The 17791-nt window shown below is 42.6% G+C and overlaps 1 protein-coding gene across 1 annotated transcript in view; it reads right to left on the bottom strand.

Moving 5' to 3' along the window:
- Positions 1-1331: 1331 nt before the first annotated feature.
- Positions 1332-17791, bottom strand: part of LOC133550933 (leukocyte surface antigen CD53-like) — a 28856-nt gene continuing 12396 nt past the window's right edge. The window contains exons 5-8 of the mRNA XM_061897101.1: positions 17538-17639; positions 17355-17465; positions 4548-4631; positions 1332-2060 (exon numbers count right to left, since the gene is read on the bottom strand). Coding sequence (XP_061753085.1) covers positions 1989-2060; positions 4548-4631; positions 17355-17465; positions 17538-17639 — 369 coding nt within the window. The 3' untranslated portion in view covers positions 1332-1988. The remainder of the gene's footprint in view (positions 2061-4547; positions 4632-17354; positions 17466-17537; positions 17640-17791) is intronic.

The following is a 17791-nucleotide window of genomic DNA, read 5'->3' as shown; positions in this document are numbered from 1 at the left end:
TAGGCCTTTAAAAGTCTTATTCGTTCATACATTTTTATTTAGTGCCTGCTAAAAAAAAAAAAAAGACTCATATGCGCCACCGTGTGTCATTCATTGCAACGACAGTGAATTAAAATTGTGTTGATAATACGCCCCATTTTTTAAACTCTGCCCCTTGTGTGCTTTTATTTTCTGGTTGTCGTTTAACACTCGGTAAGCTTTAATTTATATATTAAACACATTCAAATAGCAATACGTGACGTCACAGAAGCTGAGTCGTAATATCTTGCTCGGAAGGAAGTGACGACATCGCGCATGCGTAGACCAGGTCCATTTCATAAGATACCGCCATTATGGCGACTATTGTTATTTTAGGGAACATGATAGGAAGCGACTATTAAGTTTTTTTTTATTTTTTAATAACAATTTAGTAAAGATGCTACAAGCCAGATAGTACATTTTTACCGTCAACGCTTCAAATATCACGACGTAATATCACAGACGCTTCGACGTAATATCTCGCATGGAAGGAAGTGACGTCATCGATCAGGTCAGTGCCAGAAGACGTAGCCAATATGGCGACTATTGTTTTTTAGGAACATTACAGAAAGACACTATTGAGGGGGTTTTTTTCAGTAAAAATGTAGTACAGACGCTACAGCCCAGATAGTATTTTTTATTGTCAACACTTCGTCAAAACCTGATGGCTCTTCTCGAACCAGTCGCTAACTTCCGGCCTCCACAATAACAGACCAATGCGTCACATCCGCTTGCGAAACTAAACAAAATAAAATGTCCGTGTGTACGTGAAATGGCAATTAAAACTCAACTTTAAATTTGAAATGACTTTTTATTAAAACACAAATGTGTTTCCATCCACTCACTATATTAATAAAAGGTCAAATGTTAAAAATGTATTTGTAATTTAAGCATACTTGCCAACCTTTCGGAGGTAGGGGGCGTGGCCGGGGGTGGGGCAGAGGCGCGGTTGGGGCGGGGGCGTGGTTAAAAGGGGAGGGATATATTTACATCTACAATTCACAGAGTATTTAATACACATATATATGTATGAAATACTTGACTTTCAGTGAATTTTTAGCTATATATATTTATTTTATTATATACATATATATAAATAAAAGAAATACTTGAATTTCAGACGGCACCTATCAAGTACACAGTAATAAAAACACAGTTGTTCTACTAACTGTACTGTGCTTGCTGGTTACTAAAAAACAACAACAACACTTACCTTTCACTATTTGAGTAACCTTTGTTCTGCCATTTATTTCTTCATTTGGCTCGTCGACGGTGTAATATATTGGTTTGGAGTCAATAACCAGGCAAGGTGATGAAGATACGTCTCTTTACTGTGGGCTTCAGAACAGACTCCCTCACTTGCCGTCAGGTGCACAACACCACGTAAATCGTTGGCCAATCAAAAAGCAACCCCGTAACGCTATAGCCAACATTCACCAGGAGATGGCAACAGACAACACAGAATCACTCTTATTACAGATTGCATGCCATGGCTGTAATTTCTCGTTCTTCTGCTTCGTCTCCTTGTGTGTGCAGTTTTTTTATTCAAATCTGTAGATGTTGTAACGTGATTGGGCAGGAAAGCTTTTTATATAGTGGGAAAGCGGACGTGAAAACAGGCTGTCCCCACTCAGGTCCGCAAGGAGCTGGAGGGGGAGTGGCCTCCAGCTACGGCTGAATTTCGGGAGATTTTCGGGAGAAAATTTCTTCCGGGAGGTTTTCGGTAGAGGCGCTGAATTTCGGGAGCCTCCCGGATTTTGGCAAGTATGAATTTAAGTGACAGGACAAAAATAAATGGAGGACAACTATGTTGCGGGAATGTGTGGATAAATTCTAACGATCAATTTAAATAAATGTGGGTAACTTTTCATTAAAAGTGCAACTTCACAAACATGTCAATAAAAAAAAAAGCGGGTTAATGAGAAACAAAGGTAAGACACAAAGAGTCGAAGAATAAACAACACGAGGCTCTACAACTTGTAGCCCAGTCCGGATCTGCTGATGTGGCAGAAAAGTGTCATGGCGAAGCACATCCCCAACACCTGGCAACAAAAACAAAGTTTAGCGTTAGTCAGGAAGCGCCTCAACATTCCAGGTGTCCAGTTCCTGCTGGACTTCTCAGTCTTGAGAGTCTTCATAATGGACCAGTCCTTAAAACTGGTGACTCAGCGGTCGCCGTCTTGGCTACTTAGCTTGACATAATAAAAAGAGGAAGAGAGAAGTTTTAAGAGGAACAGGAAGTAGTTCAAGGAGGAACGGGAAGTAGTGGTTCAAAGCGGAACGGGAAGTAGTTTTAAGAGGAACAGGAAGTAGTAGTTTTAAGATGAGGAACGGGAAGTAGTTTTAGGAGGAATGGGAAGTAGTTCAAGGAGGAACGGGAAATAGTTTTAAGACGAACGGGAAGTAGTAGTTCATAGCGGAACGGGAAGTTGTTCCAGGATGAACGGGAAATAATTTTAAGAGGGACGGGAAGTAGTAGTTCATAGCGGAACGGGAAGTTGTTCCAGGAGGAACGGGAAGTAGTTTTAAGAGGAACGGGAAGTAGTAGTTCAACGAGGAATAGGAAATAGTAGTTCAAAGCAGAACAGGAAGTAGTTTTAAGAGGAACATTAAGTAGTTCAAGGATGAACTGGAAGTATTTTTAAGAGGAAACGGAAGTAGTTCAAGAAGGAACTGGAAGTAGTAGTTCAAAGCGGAATGGGAAGTAGTAGTTTTAATAGGAACTGGAAAGAGTAGTTTTAAGAGGAACGGGAAGTATTAGTTCAAAGGGGAATGGGAAGTAGTAGTTCAAAGCAGAACAGGAAGTAGTTTTAAGAGGAACAGGAAGTAGTTCAAGGATGAACTGGATGTATTTTTAAGAGGAAAGGGAAGTAGTTCAAGGAGGAACTGGAAGTAGTAGTTCAAAGCGGAACAGGAAGTAGTAGTTTTAATAGGAACTGGAAAGAGTAGTTTTAAGATGAGGAACGGGAAGTAGTATTAGGAGGATTGGGAAATAGTTCCAAGAGGAATGGGGAAGTAGTTCAAGGAGGAACGGGAAGTAGTCTTAAGAGGAGCGGGAAGTTGTAGTTCATAGCGGAATAGGAAGTAGTTCCAGGAGGAACGGGAAGTAGTTTTAAGAGGGACGGGAACTAGTTGTTCAAAGAGGAATGGGAAGTAGTAGTTCAAAGCAGAACAGGAAGTACTTTTAAGAGGAACGGGAATTATTTCAAGAAGGAACTGGAAGTATTTCTAAGAGGAATGGGAAGTAGTAGTTCAAAGCGGAACGGGAAGTAGTTTTAAGAGGAATGGGAATTAATGGTTGTAAGAGGTGGAATGGGAAGTAGTTTTAGAAGAATCAGGAAATAGTTCAAGGAGGAATGGGAAGTAGTTGTAAGAGGAAAAGGAAGTTGTTCAAGGAGGAATGTGAACTAGTTTTTAAAAGGAACGGGATAGTTCAAAGCGGAACGGGAAGTAGCTGTAAGAGCAACGGGAAGTAGTTAAAGGAGGACCGGGAAGTACTTTTAAGAGGAATGGGAAGTAGTAGTTCAAAACGGAATGGGAAGTAGTAGTTCAAAGCAGAACGGGAAGTAGTTTTAAGAGGAACAGGAAGTAGTAGTTCAAAGCAGCACGGGAAGTAGTTTTAAAAGGAATGGGAAGTGGTAGTCTTAAGAGGAACTGGAAGTAGTAGTTTTAAGACGAGGAACGGGAAGTAGTTTTAGGAGGATTGGGAACTAGTTCCAAAAGGAACGGGAAGTAGTTTTAAGAGGAAAGGGAATTAGTAGTTCATAGTGGAACGGGAAGTAGTTTTAAGAGGAACAGGAAGTAGTAGTTCAAAGAGGAATGGGAAGTAGTAGTTCAAGGCAGAACAGGAAGTAGTTTTAAGAGGAACGGGAAGTAGTAGTTCATAGTGGAACGGGAAGTAGTTTTAAGAGGAACATGAAGTAGTAGTTCAAAGAGGAATGGGAAGTAGTAGTTCAAGGCAGAACAGGAAGTAGTTTTAAGAGGAACAGGAAGTAGTTTTAAGAGGAACAAGAAGTAGTTTTAAGAGGAACGGGAAGTAGTAGTTGAAAGCGGAACGGGAAGTAGTTTTAAGAGGAACTTGAAGTAGTTGTTTTAAGAGGAACGTGAAGTAGTCGTTTTAGGAGGAGGAACAGGAAGTAGTTTTAAGAGAAACAGGAAGTAATTCAACAAAGAGGAATGGGAACTAGTTTTAAGAGGAATGGGAAGTATTAGTTCAAAGAGACACGGGAAGTAGTTTTAACTACTTCCTGTTCCTCTTGGAACAATATTTCAGTTTGACAAACAACAGATGAAAAAGAAGACTGTTTTGGTCAGAAGTTTAACATAAAACTCCTCATAAATATACTAATGTATGAACACAAATACGTGTTTAATGTATAAAACACATGTGATATGAATATAAATACATGTATGAATGTACATACATGTAGTCTGAATATAAATACATGTAGTATGACTATAAATACGTGTAATATGACTATAAATACATGTGATATGAATGTAAATATGAAAGCTGGTGTGTAATTTGCCTCGATGATGCAGAAGACGATGACAGAGATGCCAGTGATCAGGAAGTTCTCTTCAAACCACAATTTCATCACGTCCAAGCAGCCCTGCAAACAAACATGTCAATCAAACATGCTGTCAATCATACATGTCTACCAAACATGCAGTCAACCCAACATGATGTCAATCAAACATGTCAATCAAACAAACATGATGTCAACCAAACATGATGTAATTCAACCCCGTCAATCAAATATGCTGTCAATCAAACATGTCAATCAGATCTGCTGTCAAACATGTCATCCAAACATGTCAATCAAACATGCTGTCAATCAAACACGTAAATCAAACATGGTGTCATATATGTCAAACAAACATGATGTCAATCAAACATGCTGTCAAACATGTCATCCAAACATGTAGACTAAATATGTCAATCAAACATGATGTCATCCAAATATGTCAGTCCAACATGTCAATCAAACAGGGTGTCATATATGTCAAACAAACATGATGTCAATCAAACATGCTGTCAAACATGTCATCCAAACATGTAGACTAAATATGTCAATCAAACATGATGTCATCCAAATATGTCAGTCCAACATGTCAATCAAACAGGGTGTCATATATGTCAAACAAACATGATGTCAATCAAACATGCTGTCAAACATGTCATCCAAACATGTAGACTAAATATGTCAATCAAACATGATGTCAACCAAACAGGTCAATCAAACAAGATGTGAACTAAACATGTCAATCAAACATATCAACCAGTCATGTCAATGACACAAGATGTCAATCAAACATGATGTTAACCAAACATGTCAATCAAACATGTTAACCAAACATGTCAATCAAACATGTACATAAAACATGATGTCAAACATGTCTATCAAACATGTTAATCAAACATGATGTCAATCAAACATGATGTGAACTAAACATGTCAATCAAACATGTCAACCAGTCATGTCGATGACACATGATGTCAATCAAACATGATGTGAACCAAATATGTCAATCAAACATGATGTCCATCAAACAAGATGTTAACCAAACAAGATGTCAATCAAACATGATGTCAACCAAACAGGTCAATCAAATATGATGTTAATCAAACATGTCAATCAAACATGATGTCAAACATGTCAATCAAACGTGATGTCAATCAAACATGATGTGAACTAAACATGTCAATGACACATGATGTCGATCAAACATGATGTTAACCAAACATGTCAATCAAGCATGTCAATCAAACATGATGTCAATCAAACATGATGTTAACCAAACATGTGAAACATGATGTTAACCAAACACAATGTCAATCAAACATGATGTCAACCAAACATGTCAATCCAATATGATGTTAATCAAACATGTCAATCAAACATGATATCAAACATGTCAATCAAACCTGATGTCAATCAAACATGATGTTAAACAAGCATGTCAATCAAACATCTTAATCAAACATGATGTCAATCAAACATGATGTTAACCAAACATGTCAATCAAACATAATGTTAACCACACATGTCAATCAAACATGATGTCAACCAATCATGTCAATCAAACATGATGTCAACCAAACATGTCAATCAAACATGATGTCAACAAAACATGTCAATCAAACCTGATGTCAATCAAACATGATGTTAACCAAGCATGTCAATCAAACATGTTAATCAAACATGATGTCAATCAAAAATGATGTTAACCAAACATGTCAATCAAACATGATGTCAATCAAACATGATGTTAACCAAACATGTCAATCAAACATAATGTTAACCAAACATGTCAATCAAACATGATGTCAACCAATCATGTCAATCAAACATGATGTTAACCAAACATGTCAATCAAACATGTCAACCAATCATGTCAATTAAACATGATGTTAATCAAACATGTCAATCAAACATGATGATAACCAAAAATGTCAATCAAACATGATGTCCGTCAAACATGATGGTAAACAAACATGTCAATCAAACATGATGTCAAACAAACATGATGTTAACCAAACACATGTCAATCAAACATGTCAATCAAACATGTCAACCAAACATGTCAATCAAACATGATGTCAACCAAACATGTCAATCAAAGATGATGTTAACCAAACATGTCAATTAAACATGTTAACCAAACTTGTCAATCAAACATGATGTTAACCAAACATGTCAATCAAACATGATGTCAACCAAACATGTCAATCAAACAGGATGTTAACCAAACATGTCAATCAAACATGATGTTAACCAAACATGTCAATCAAACATGATGTCAACCAAACATGTCAATCAAACATGATGTCAACCAAACGTGTCAATCAAACATGATGTCAACCAAACATGTCAATCAAACAGGATGTTAACCAAACATGTCAATCAAACATGATGTCAACCAAACATGTCAATCAAACAGGATGTTAACCAAACATGTCAATCAAACATGATGTTAACCAAACATGTCAATCAAACATGATGTCAACCAAACATGTCAATCAAACATGATGTTAACCAAACGTGTCAATCAAACATGATGTCCATCAAACATGATGTTAACTAAACATGTCAATCAAACCTGATGTTAACCAAACATGTCAATCAAATGTGATGTTAACCAAACTTGTCAATCAAACATGATGTTAACCAAACATGTCAATCAAACATGATGTCCATCAAACATGTCAATCAAACATGATGTCAAACAAACATGTCAATCAAACATGATGTTAACCAAACATGTCAATCAAACATGATGTTAACCAAACATGTCAATCAAACATGATGTTAACCAAACATGTCAATCAAACATGATGTTAACCAAACGTGTCAATCAAACATGATGTCCATCAAACATGATGTTAACTAAACATGTCAATCAAACCTGATGTTAACCAAACATGTCAATCAAATGTGATGTTAACCAAACTTGTCAATCAAACATGATGTTAACCAAACATGTCAATCAAACATGATGTCCATCAAACATGTCAATCAAACATGATGTCAAACAAACATGTCAATCAAACATGATGTTAACCAAACATGTCAATCAAACATGATGTTAACCAAACATGTCAATCAAACATGATGTTAACCAAACATGTCAATCAAACATGATGTTAACCAAACATGTCAATCAAACCTGATGTTAATCAAACATGTCAATCAACCGGCATGTTAACCAAACATGTCAATCAACATGTCAATCAACATGTCACGCATATCAATCAAACATGATGTCAACTAAACATGTCAACCAAACATATCATTTAAACATGATGTCAATCAATCCTGCTTTCAAATGTCCGTTTGCTGGAGAACAAACTGGACTACCTGAAGCTGGTTTTATATGCAAGACGTGAGATGAGAGACTGCCGTTATTTCTCACAGAAACGTGGCTAAAACTATCCGTTCCGGACGAGGCAGTTAGCATCGAGGGGCTAACTATGTTTCGGTCGGACAGGAGCAGCACTCCCACTGGTAAATCCCAAGGCGGTGGTGTGGTGTTTGCATACACATCAACAACAACTGGTGCAACAACGGGAAGATAGTCTCATGTCACTGCTCTCCCGATGTAGAACTATTAACTGTAAAATGCAGGCCATTTTATTTACCCTGGGAATTTAGAGCTGTGATCCTCACAGCAGTGCACATTCCCCCCAGTGCTAACACCGAAGAAGCTTTGAATGCTTTGTACTGCTCCATCAATGAACTGCAATCTGCACATCCTGAGGGAGTTTTCATCCTGGCAGGGGACTTTAACCAAGCTAACATGAAAACTGTGTTCCCTCATTTCCATCAATATGTGAATTTTGCACATACTTGCCAATCTTGAGACCTCCGATTTCGGGAGGTGGGGGGGCGTGGCCGGGGGGTGGGGCGGAGGCGTGGTTTGGGAGCGTGGTTGGGTCGGAGGCGTGGTTAAGAGGAGAGTATATCTAGAGCCAATTATTTTATATTGGCTGTAATTAATATATATATATTAATATATATACATATGTATGAAATACTTAACTTTTAGTGAATTCTAGCTATATATATTTATTTTATTATATATATAAATAAAATAAATAGTTGAATTTCAGACGGCACCTATCAAATACACAGTAATAAAAACACAGTTGTTCTACTAACTGTACTGTGCTTGCTGGTTACTAAAAAAAAACCAACACTTACCTTTCACTATTTGAGTAATGTCACTTCCGAGTTTCCAGAAGATGGCGCCAGTATGTGCTTTGCCCTGCCGTCTCTCGGTGTCAGCGCTGTTCGTTTTTGTGTTGTTTGCGTCTATTTTCGTCTCTGTCAGCTCACTGCTTGTGTATGACCGCCAAACACTGTTGGATCTTTGCCCCTTTCCCACCGATAGAATCAACTTCGATGTTGGTTTTTCGACGTCCCAGTCAGCTTTTTCACCTGGCCGGATTCCTGCCTTCCTTTCCCGCCTCGTGGTTCCTCTCCCCCGCCACCTGCGGGCTGTGTGTCGGGCCCCACCGGGATTAGCTGCGCCCTTGGACGTGCTGGCCCCGCCAGGTTCGGTCTTGTGAACGCGAGATCTTTGACAAACAAAATGTTTTCTTCACTTCCCGCGGACTTGACTTCCTCTGTGTGACGGAAACATGGCTGAGAGCCGGTGAGGCCGCCCCTCTTAATGAACTTCTGCCTCCGGAGTGTTCCTACTTTGATTCTCCGCGGTCGTCCGGTCGAAAAGGAGGAGGATTGGCAGTCGTTTTTATCGTCAGATCTGCCTGCAATCCTCCTTTTCAAGCTTCGAACTGTGCATGTTTGAGCTGGAGGGGGCGTGGCCTCCAGCTCCAGCTGAATTTCGGGAGATTTTCGGGGAGAAAATTTCTTCCGGGAGGTTTTCGGGAGAGGCGCTGAATTTCGGTAGTCTCCCGGAAAATCCGGGAGGGTTGGCAAGTATGATTTTGCAACCAGGGGTGGAAACACGTTGGACATTATCTACCCCAATATCAAACATGCATTTAAAGCTGCACCCCGCCCCCATCTCGGCTCCTCAGACCATCTATCTGTGATGCTAATTCCTGCATACAAGCCCCTGCTGATGAGGAAGCAAGCTCCGCCCCTCACTCACTCTCTCTGATGCCGAGAGGCTCGTCCACGCCTTTGTCTCCTCCAGGCTCGACTACTTGTCAGGAACCCCAGCAAGAACATCCGGAAGCTGCAGTACATACAAAATAGTGCTGCGAGGATCCTGATGAGAGTGCGGAAACATGACCACATCATACCAACTCTCAAATCCCTTCACTGGCTGCCTGTTCCATTCAGGATTGAATTCAGAATCTCCCTACTAACCCACCAGTGCCTCCATGGAAATGCCCCCCTATACCTCAAGGAACTGCTCACCCCCAAATCCCCCACACGACACCTCCGCTCCATACAGGCTAACCTCCTCCAACCTTCACGGACAAAGCTTCGCTCCGCTGCTCCCAGTCTGTGGAACGCTCTCCCTGACCACCTGAGGGCACCTCAGACTGTGAATGCTTTTAAAAAAGGCTTAAAAACCCATCTACTGGCTGTCCAGAGTCGAGACCCAGGATGGACCGCTCGTCGGGACCCAGGATGGACCGCTCGCCTGTATCGGTTGGGGACGTCTCTACGCTGCTGATCCGCTTGAGATGGTTTCCTGTGGACGGGACTAACAGTTCGAGATGCTACCTCAGTAGAAGCATTTAAGTCTCACCTTAAAACTCATTTGTATACTCTAGCCTTTAAATAGACCTCCTTTTTAGACCAGTTGATCTGCCGCTTCTTTTCTTTTTTCTCCTATGTCCCCCCCCCCTCCCTTGTGGAGGGGGTCCGGTCCGATGACCATGGATGAAGTACTGGCTGTCCAGAAGACTCCGGCTTATTAGTGATTCCTAGAGCCCAAAAAAAGTCTGCGTGCTATAGAGCGTTTTCCGTTCGAGCTCCAGTACTCTGGAATGCCCTCCCGGTAACAGTTCGAGATGCTACCTCAGTAGAAGCATTTAAGTCTCACCTTAAAACTCATTTGTATACTCTAGCCTTTAAATAGACCTCCTTTTTAGACCAGTTGATCTGCCGCTTCTTTTCTTTTTTCTCCTATGTCCCCCCCCCTCCCTTGTGGAGGGGGTCCGGTCCGATGACCATGGATGAAGTACTGGCTGTCCAGAGTCGAGACCCAGGATGGACCGCTCGCCTGTATCGGTTGGGGACATCTCTACGCTGCTGATCCGCCTCCGCTTGAGATGGTTTCCTGTGGACGGGACTCTCGCTGCGGTCTTGGATCCGCTTGAACTGAACTCTCGCGGCTGTGTTGGAGCCACTATGGATTGAACTTTCACAGTATCATGTTAGACCCGCTCGACATCCATTGCTTTCGGTCCCCTAGAGAGGGGGGGTTGCCCACATCTGAGGTCCTCTCCAAGGTTTCTCATAGTCAGCATTGTCACTGGCGTCCCACTGGATGTGAATTCTCCCTGCCCACTGGGTGTGAGTTTTCCTTGCCCTTTTGTGGGTTCTTCCGAGGATGTTGTAGTCGTAATGATTTGTGCAGTCCTTTGAGACATTTGTGATTTGGGGCTATATAAATAAACATTGATTGATTGATTGATCTTTTTTAAAAAGCCTTTCTATAGACATGCATGCTGGTTGTAGCCTTTGGGCTGTTTCTAGTTTTATATTTCATTTATTTTTATTATTACAATTTTTTTACACCGTGGCACTTTGAGGTTGTTTGCTCAACGTAAAGTGTTTTTTACAAATAAAATCTATTATTATTATTATTATTATTACAGTGAAGCAGGTGAGGACCTGGCCAGAGGGAGCAATGTCAGCATTACAAGACTGCTTGGAAACCACAGACTGGGACATGTTCAAGGCAGCCGCCACTGATAATCATAAGACATGTGTGGACGAGTATGCAGAGTCCATGTCATCATACATTCACAAGGGCATGGAGGATGTAAGTCTGATCAAGAACATCCCCACACGGGAAACCCTGGATGAACAGTTAGGTACGTGCAATGCTGAAGGTTCGGAACAAGACGTTTAAGTCTAGCGACATGGTTGCATTAAAAACAGTCAGAGCTAACCTGAACCGTACCATTAAGATTGCAAAGCGTCCTCACAGTCAGAAAGTGCAGGACTTCTTCGAGAACCCCACGGAAACTAGACGAATAGGTCAGGGCATACGGGTCATCACGGACTATAAAGCTGCCCCCCGTCCCTGTGACAACATTATCAGCTTCCTAAATGACCTAAACAATAACTTTACGAGGTTTGAGGCACTTAACACCAGTCTGGCGAGGAAATCCATCCCTCAACCTGATGAGCAGCCGCTCAACCTGGACACAGCGGATGTCCGGAAAACCCTGAGGAGAGTGAACCCCCGGAAAGCACCGGGACCTGATGACATTCCGGGCAAGGTGCTTGAGTTGATGAGCAGACCAGCTGGCTGGGGTTCTCACAGACATCTTCAACATCTCACTGACCCAGGCTGTGGTACCATCATGTAGAAGCATTTAAGTCTCACCTTAAAACTCATCCGTATACTCTAGCCTTTAAATAGACCTCCTTTTTAGACCAGTTGATCTGCCGCTTCTTTTCTTTTTTCTCCTATGTCCCCCCCGCCCTTGTGGAGGGGGTCCGGTCCAATGACCATGGATGAAGTACTGGCTGTCCAGAGTCGAGACCCAGGATGGACCGCTCGCCTGTGTATCGGTTGGGGACATCTCTACGCTGCTGATCCGCCTCCGCTTGAGATGGTTTCCTGTGGACGGGACTCTCGCTGCTGTCCTGGATCCGCTTTGAACTGAACTCTCGCGACTGTGTTGGATCCATTATGGATTGAACTTTCACAGTATCATGTTAGACCCGCTCGACATCCATTGCTTTCAATCAATCAATCAATCAATGTTTACTTATATAGCCCTAAATCACTAGTGTCTCAAAGGGCTGCACAAACCACTACGACATCCTCGGTAGGCCCACATAAGGGCAAGGAAAACTCACACCCAGTGGGACATCTGTATACTCTAGCCTTTAAATAGACCTCCTTTTTATACCAGTTGATCTGCCGCTTCTTTTCTTTTTTCTCCTATGTCCCCCCCGCCCTTGTGGAGGGGGTCCGGTCCGATGACCATGGATGAAGTACTGGCTGTCCAGAGTCGAGACCCAGGATGGACCGCTCGCCTGTGTATCGGTTGGGGACATCTCTACGCTGCTGATCCGCCTCCGCTTGAGATGGTTTCCTGTGGACGGGACTCTCGCTGCTGTCCTGGATCCGCTTTGAACTGAACTCTCGCGACTGTGTTGGATCCATTATGGATTGAACTTTCACAGTATCATGTTAGACCCGCTCGACATCCATTGCTTTCAATCAATCAATCAATCAATGTTTACTTATATAGCCCTAAATCACTAGTGTCTCAAAGGGCTGCACAAACCACTACGACATCCTCGGTAGGCCCACATAAGGGCAAGGAAAACTCACACCCAGTGGGACGTCGGTGACAATGATGACTATGAGAACCTTGGAGAGGAGGAAAGCAATGGATGTCGAGCGGGTCTAACATGATACTGTGAAAGTTCAACATGATACTGTGAAAGTTCAATCCATAATGGATCCAACACAGTCGCGAGAGTCCAGTCCAAAGCGGATCCAACACAGCAGCGAGAGTCCCGTTCACAGCGGAGCCAGCAGGAAACCATCCCAAGCGGAGGCGGATCAGCAGCGCAGAAATGTCCCCAGCCGATACACAGGCGAGCAGTACATGGCCACCGGATCGGACCGGACCCCCTCCACAAGGGAGAGTGGGACATAGAAGAAAAAGAAAAGAAACGGCAGATCAACTGGTCTAAAAAGGGAGTCTATTTAAAGGCTAGAGTATACAAATGAGTTTTAAGGTGAGACTTAAATGCTTCTACTGAGGTGGCATCTCGAACTGTTACCGGGAGGGCATTCCAGAGTACTGGAGCCCGAACGGAAAACGCTCTATAGCCCGCAGACTTTTTTTGGGCTTTGGGAATCACTAATAAGCCGGAGTCCTTTGAACGCAGATTTCTTGCCGGGACATATGGTACAATACAATCGGCAAGATTTCGGTCCCCTAGAGAGGGGGGAGGGGGGTTGCCCACTTCTGAGGTCCTCTCCAAGGTTTCTCATAGTCAGCATTGTCACTGGCGTCCCACTGGGTGTGAATTCTCCCTGCCCACTGGGTGTGAGTTTTCCTTGCCCCTTTTGTGGGTTCTTCCGAGGATGTCGTAGTCGTAATGGTTTGTACAGTCCTTTGAGACATTTGTGATTTGGGGCTATATAAATAAACATTGATTGATGATTGATTGATAAGACGACCACAATCATCCCAGTGCCTAAAAAAAACCATATAATCTTCCCTCAGTGATTATCACCCCGTGGCAAGTGCTTCGAGAGGCTGGTAAAGGAATACATTTGTCTCCAGACTTCCCCCCACATTCGACCCATACCAGTTGGCTTATCGCCCTAACCGCTCCACAGAGGAAGCCCTCTCCTCTGCACTCCACCTGAGCTTAGAACATCTGGAAGGAAAGGACACACACGTGCAGATGTTGTTTCTGGACTTCAGCTCGGCATTCAACACCACCATCCCGCAGCATTTGGTGAGCAAACCGGCCCCCCTTGGATTCAGTACCCCCATATGCAGACAGACAGACCGTAGTCTGGGAGAGTGGGCAACAACACCCCCAGTGCCATCTCCTTGAGCACCGGCACCCCCCAGGGCTGCGTCCTGAGTCCGCTGGTGTTCACGTTGATGACCCATGACTGCCGCCCCAGGTTCACTACAAACCACATTGTGAAGTATGTGGACAACACAACAGGAGTCGGCCTCATCCGTGACAACGACGACATGGACTACAGGGAGGAGGTGAAACATCTGGTTGACTGGTGTAGAACCAACAACCTGGTCCTGAACGTCGACAAGACTTCAGGAAGCACCAGTCCAGCCACGCTCCACTCTTCATCAACGGCGGTGGAGATGGTAAGCAGCACCAAGTTCAAGGTGCAGATAACTGACAATATGACCTGGTCCCCACACACCAAAGTTCTTGTGAAAAGAGCTCAGCAGCACATTCACTTTTTGCGTCGGATGAAAAGAGAACGTCTTCCTCCACCCGTTCTCACCACATTCTACCGAGGCACTATGGAGAGGCTGCTGACCAACAGCATCTCTGGACTGGAGTCTGCAGTGCCTCGGACTGGAAGTCTCTGCAGAGAGTGGTGAGGACGGCGGAAAAGATCACCAGGACTCCTTTTCCTCCTATCCAGGAGATCACAAAAAGCCGCTGCCTGACCATGGCTCAGAAAATCTGCAGAGACTCCTCCCACTCCCACCAAGTACTGTTTTCACTGCTGGACTCAGCAGCCTCGGAAGCGGAACCTCCAGTTTGTGCAATACCTTATTCCCTCAGACCATAAAACCCTTAAACGCATCATACAAACCCCGTTTCCATATGAGTTGGGAAATTGTGTTAGATGTAAATATAAACAGAATACAAAGATTTGCAAATCATTTTCAACCCATATTCAGTTGAATATGCTATAAAAACAACATATTTGATGTTCAAACTGATAAACTTTTTTTTCGTTGCAAATAATCATTAACTTTAGAATTTGATGCCAGCAACACGTGACAAAGAAGTTGGGAAAGGTGGCAATAAATACTGATAAAGTTTAAGAATGCTCATCAAACACTTATTTGGAACATCCCACAGGTGTGCAAGCTAATTGGAAACAGGTGGGTGCCATGATTGGGTATAAAAACAGCTTCCCAAAAAATGCTCAGTCTTTCACAAGAAAGGATGGGGCGAGGTACACCCCTTTGTCCACAACTGCGTGAGCAAATAGTCAAACAGTTTAAGATCAACGTTTCTCAAAGTGCAATTGCAAGACATGTAGGGATTTCAACATCTATGGTCCATAATATCATCAAAAGGTTCAGAGAATCTGGAAAAATCACTCCACGTAAGCGGCATGGCCAGAAACAAACATTGAATGACCGTGACCTTTGATCCCTCAGATGGCACTGTATCAAAAACCAACATCAATCTCTAAAGGATATCACCACATGGGCTCAGAAACACTTCAGAAAACCACTGTCACTAAATACAGTTTGTCGCTACATCTGTAAGTGCAAGTTAAATCTCTACTATGCAAAAAAAAAAGCCATTTATCAACAACATCCAGAAACGCCGTTGGCTTCTCTGGGCCCGAGATCATCTAAGATAGACTGATGCTAAATGGAAAAGTGTTCTGTGGTCTGACGAGTCCACTTTTCAAATAGTTTTTGGAAATATTTGACACAGTGTCATCTGGACCAAAGGGGAAGCGAACCATCCGTACTGTTTTCGACGTAAAGTTCAAAAGCCAGCATCTGTGATGGTATGGGGGTGCCTTAGTGCCCAAGGCATGGGTAACTTACACATCCGTGAAGACACCATTAATGCTGAAAGTTACATACAGGTTTTGGAACAACATATGTTGCCATCTAAGCGCCGTCTTTTTCATGGACGCCCCTGCTTATTTCAGCAAGAAAATGCTAAGCCACATTCAGCACGTGTTACAACAGCGTGGCTTCGTAAAAAAAAGAGTGCGGGTACTTTCCTGGCCCGCCTGCAGTCCACACCTGTCTCCCATCGAAAATGTGTGGCACATTATGAAGCGTAAAATACGACAGCGGAGACCCCGGACTGTTGAACGACTGAAGCTCTACATAAAACAAGAATGGGAACGAATTCCACTTTCAAAGCTTCAACAATTAGTTTCCTCAGTTCCCAAACGTTTATTGAGTGTTGTTAAAAGAAAAGGTGATGTAACACAGTGGTGAACATGCCCTTTCCCAACTACTTTGGCACGTGTTGCAGCCATGAAATTCTAAGTTAATTATCATTTGCAAAAAAAAAAAAATAAAGTTCATGAGTTTGAACATCAAATATCTTGTCTTTGAATATGGGTTGAAAATGATTTGCAAATCATTGTATTCCGTTTATATTTACATCAAACACAATTTCCCAACTCATATGGAAACGGGGTTTGTAATAATCCCCTCAATCCCCCCCAAAAATGGATGAACTGGCTGGAATATAAAGACAATATAACATACATCCATAAACCTGGATGCATATGCAAAGGTGCAATATATTTATCTGTACAGTAATCTATTTATTTATATCTGCACCTTATTGCTCTTTTATACTGCACTACCATGAGCTAATGCAACAAAATGTTGTTCTTATCTGTACTGTAAAGTTCAAATTTGAATGACAATAAAAAGGAAGTCGAATTCTAAGACTTAAGTCTAAATCTAACTACCGTATTTCCTTGAATTGCCGCCGGGGCGCTAATGAATTTAAAATCTCTTCTCACTCCTGCGCTTACCAAAGGCATGCGGTAAAAGTAAGCATGCGATAATTATTTTAAAACCTCATCTCACTCCGGCACTTACCAAAGGTATGCAGTAAAAATTTGAGTGTGATGTAAGCTTGGATCTTAAATCCTACTGAATAGCTCTTAATTTTCTTCCCTTTATCCAATTTCAAACTAACGGTATTGAAATCAGCCTCCTCCATTTTGAAAATGATGACAGGGGAAGTGTCACTCGTGACGTCACGAGTTTGACCAGGCGGTAATTCTAAGCATGCGCTAATTATTTTGGGAAGTGAGTTTGACCCGGCAGTAATTCAAGGCAGGCGCATATTATGTACCCTGTGGCAATTCAAGGAAATATGTTGACCCCAAAGTGATATAACTTGACACATGCTAACTGCTAACGTGCTAAGACGTAGCGTCACCTTGGATCTGTACTGTGGCGTGCGTGGGGGCTCACAGTCGGCCTTGCAGCAGGAAGCAGGAACGTGGTCGTCCCCCCAGTCCGACGCGTTGTGGACGCCGCAACAATCGAACTGAGAGGAGAAGATTTCAGGGAGGCTGGCTGAGATGACGAGAAAAACTCCTCGGACTACTTGAGGTCTCACCGTCTTCTGGACCAGGTCCCACTCACTGCGGGACTCGTCTGGGTTTTGGCCCTTGGCGTCCTGCAGGCCTTGGTTCAGGTCCTTATGGATCCAGTCGGCGATCTGAAGGAGGAGGAGACACTTAGCGGAACTTAAAGGGGAACATTATCACAATTTCAGAAGGGTTAAAACCAATACAAATCAGTTCCCAGTGGCTTATTTTATTTTTCGAAGTTTTTTCCAAAATTTTACCCATCATGGAACATCCCAAAAAA

The sequence above is a fragment of the Nerophis ophidion genome, linkage group LG01, assembly GCF_033978795.1.
Source record: "Nerophis ophidion isolate RoL-2023_Sa linkage group LG01, RoL_Noph_v1.0, whole genome shotgun sequence".
Lineage (NCBI taxonomy): Eukaryota > Metazoa > Chordata > Actinopteri > Syngnathiformes > Syngnathidae > Nerophis > Nerophis ophidion.
The sequence above is the reverse complement of the archived record's forward strand: the minus strand, read 5'-3'. Positions and strand labels throughout refer to the sequence as shown.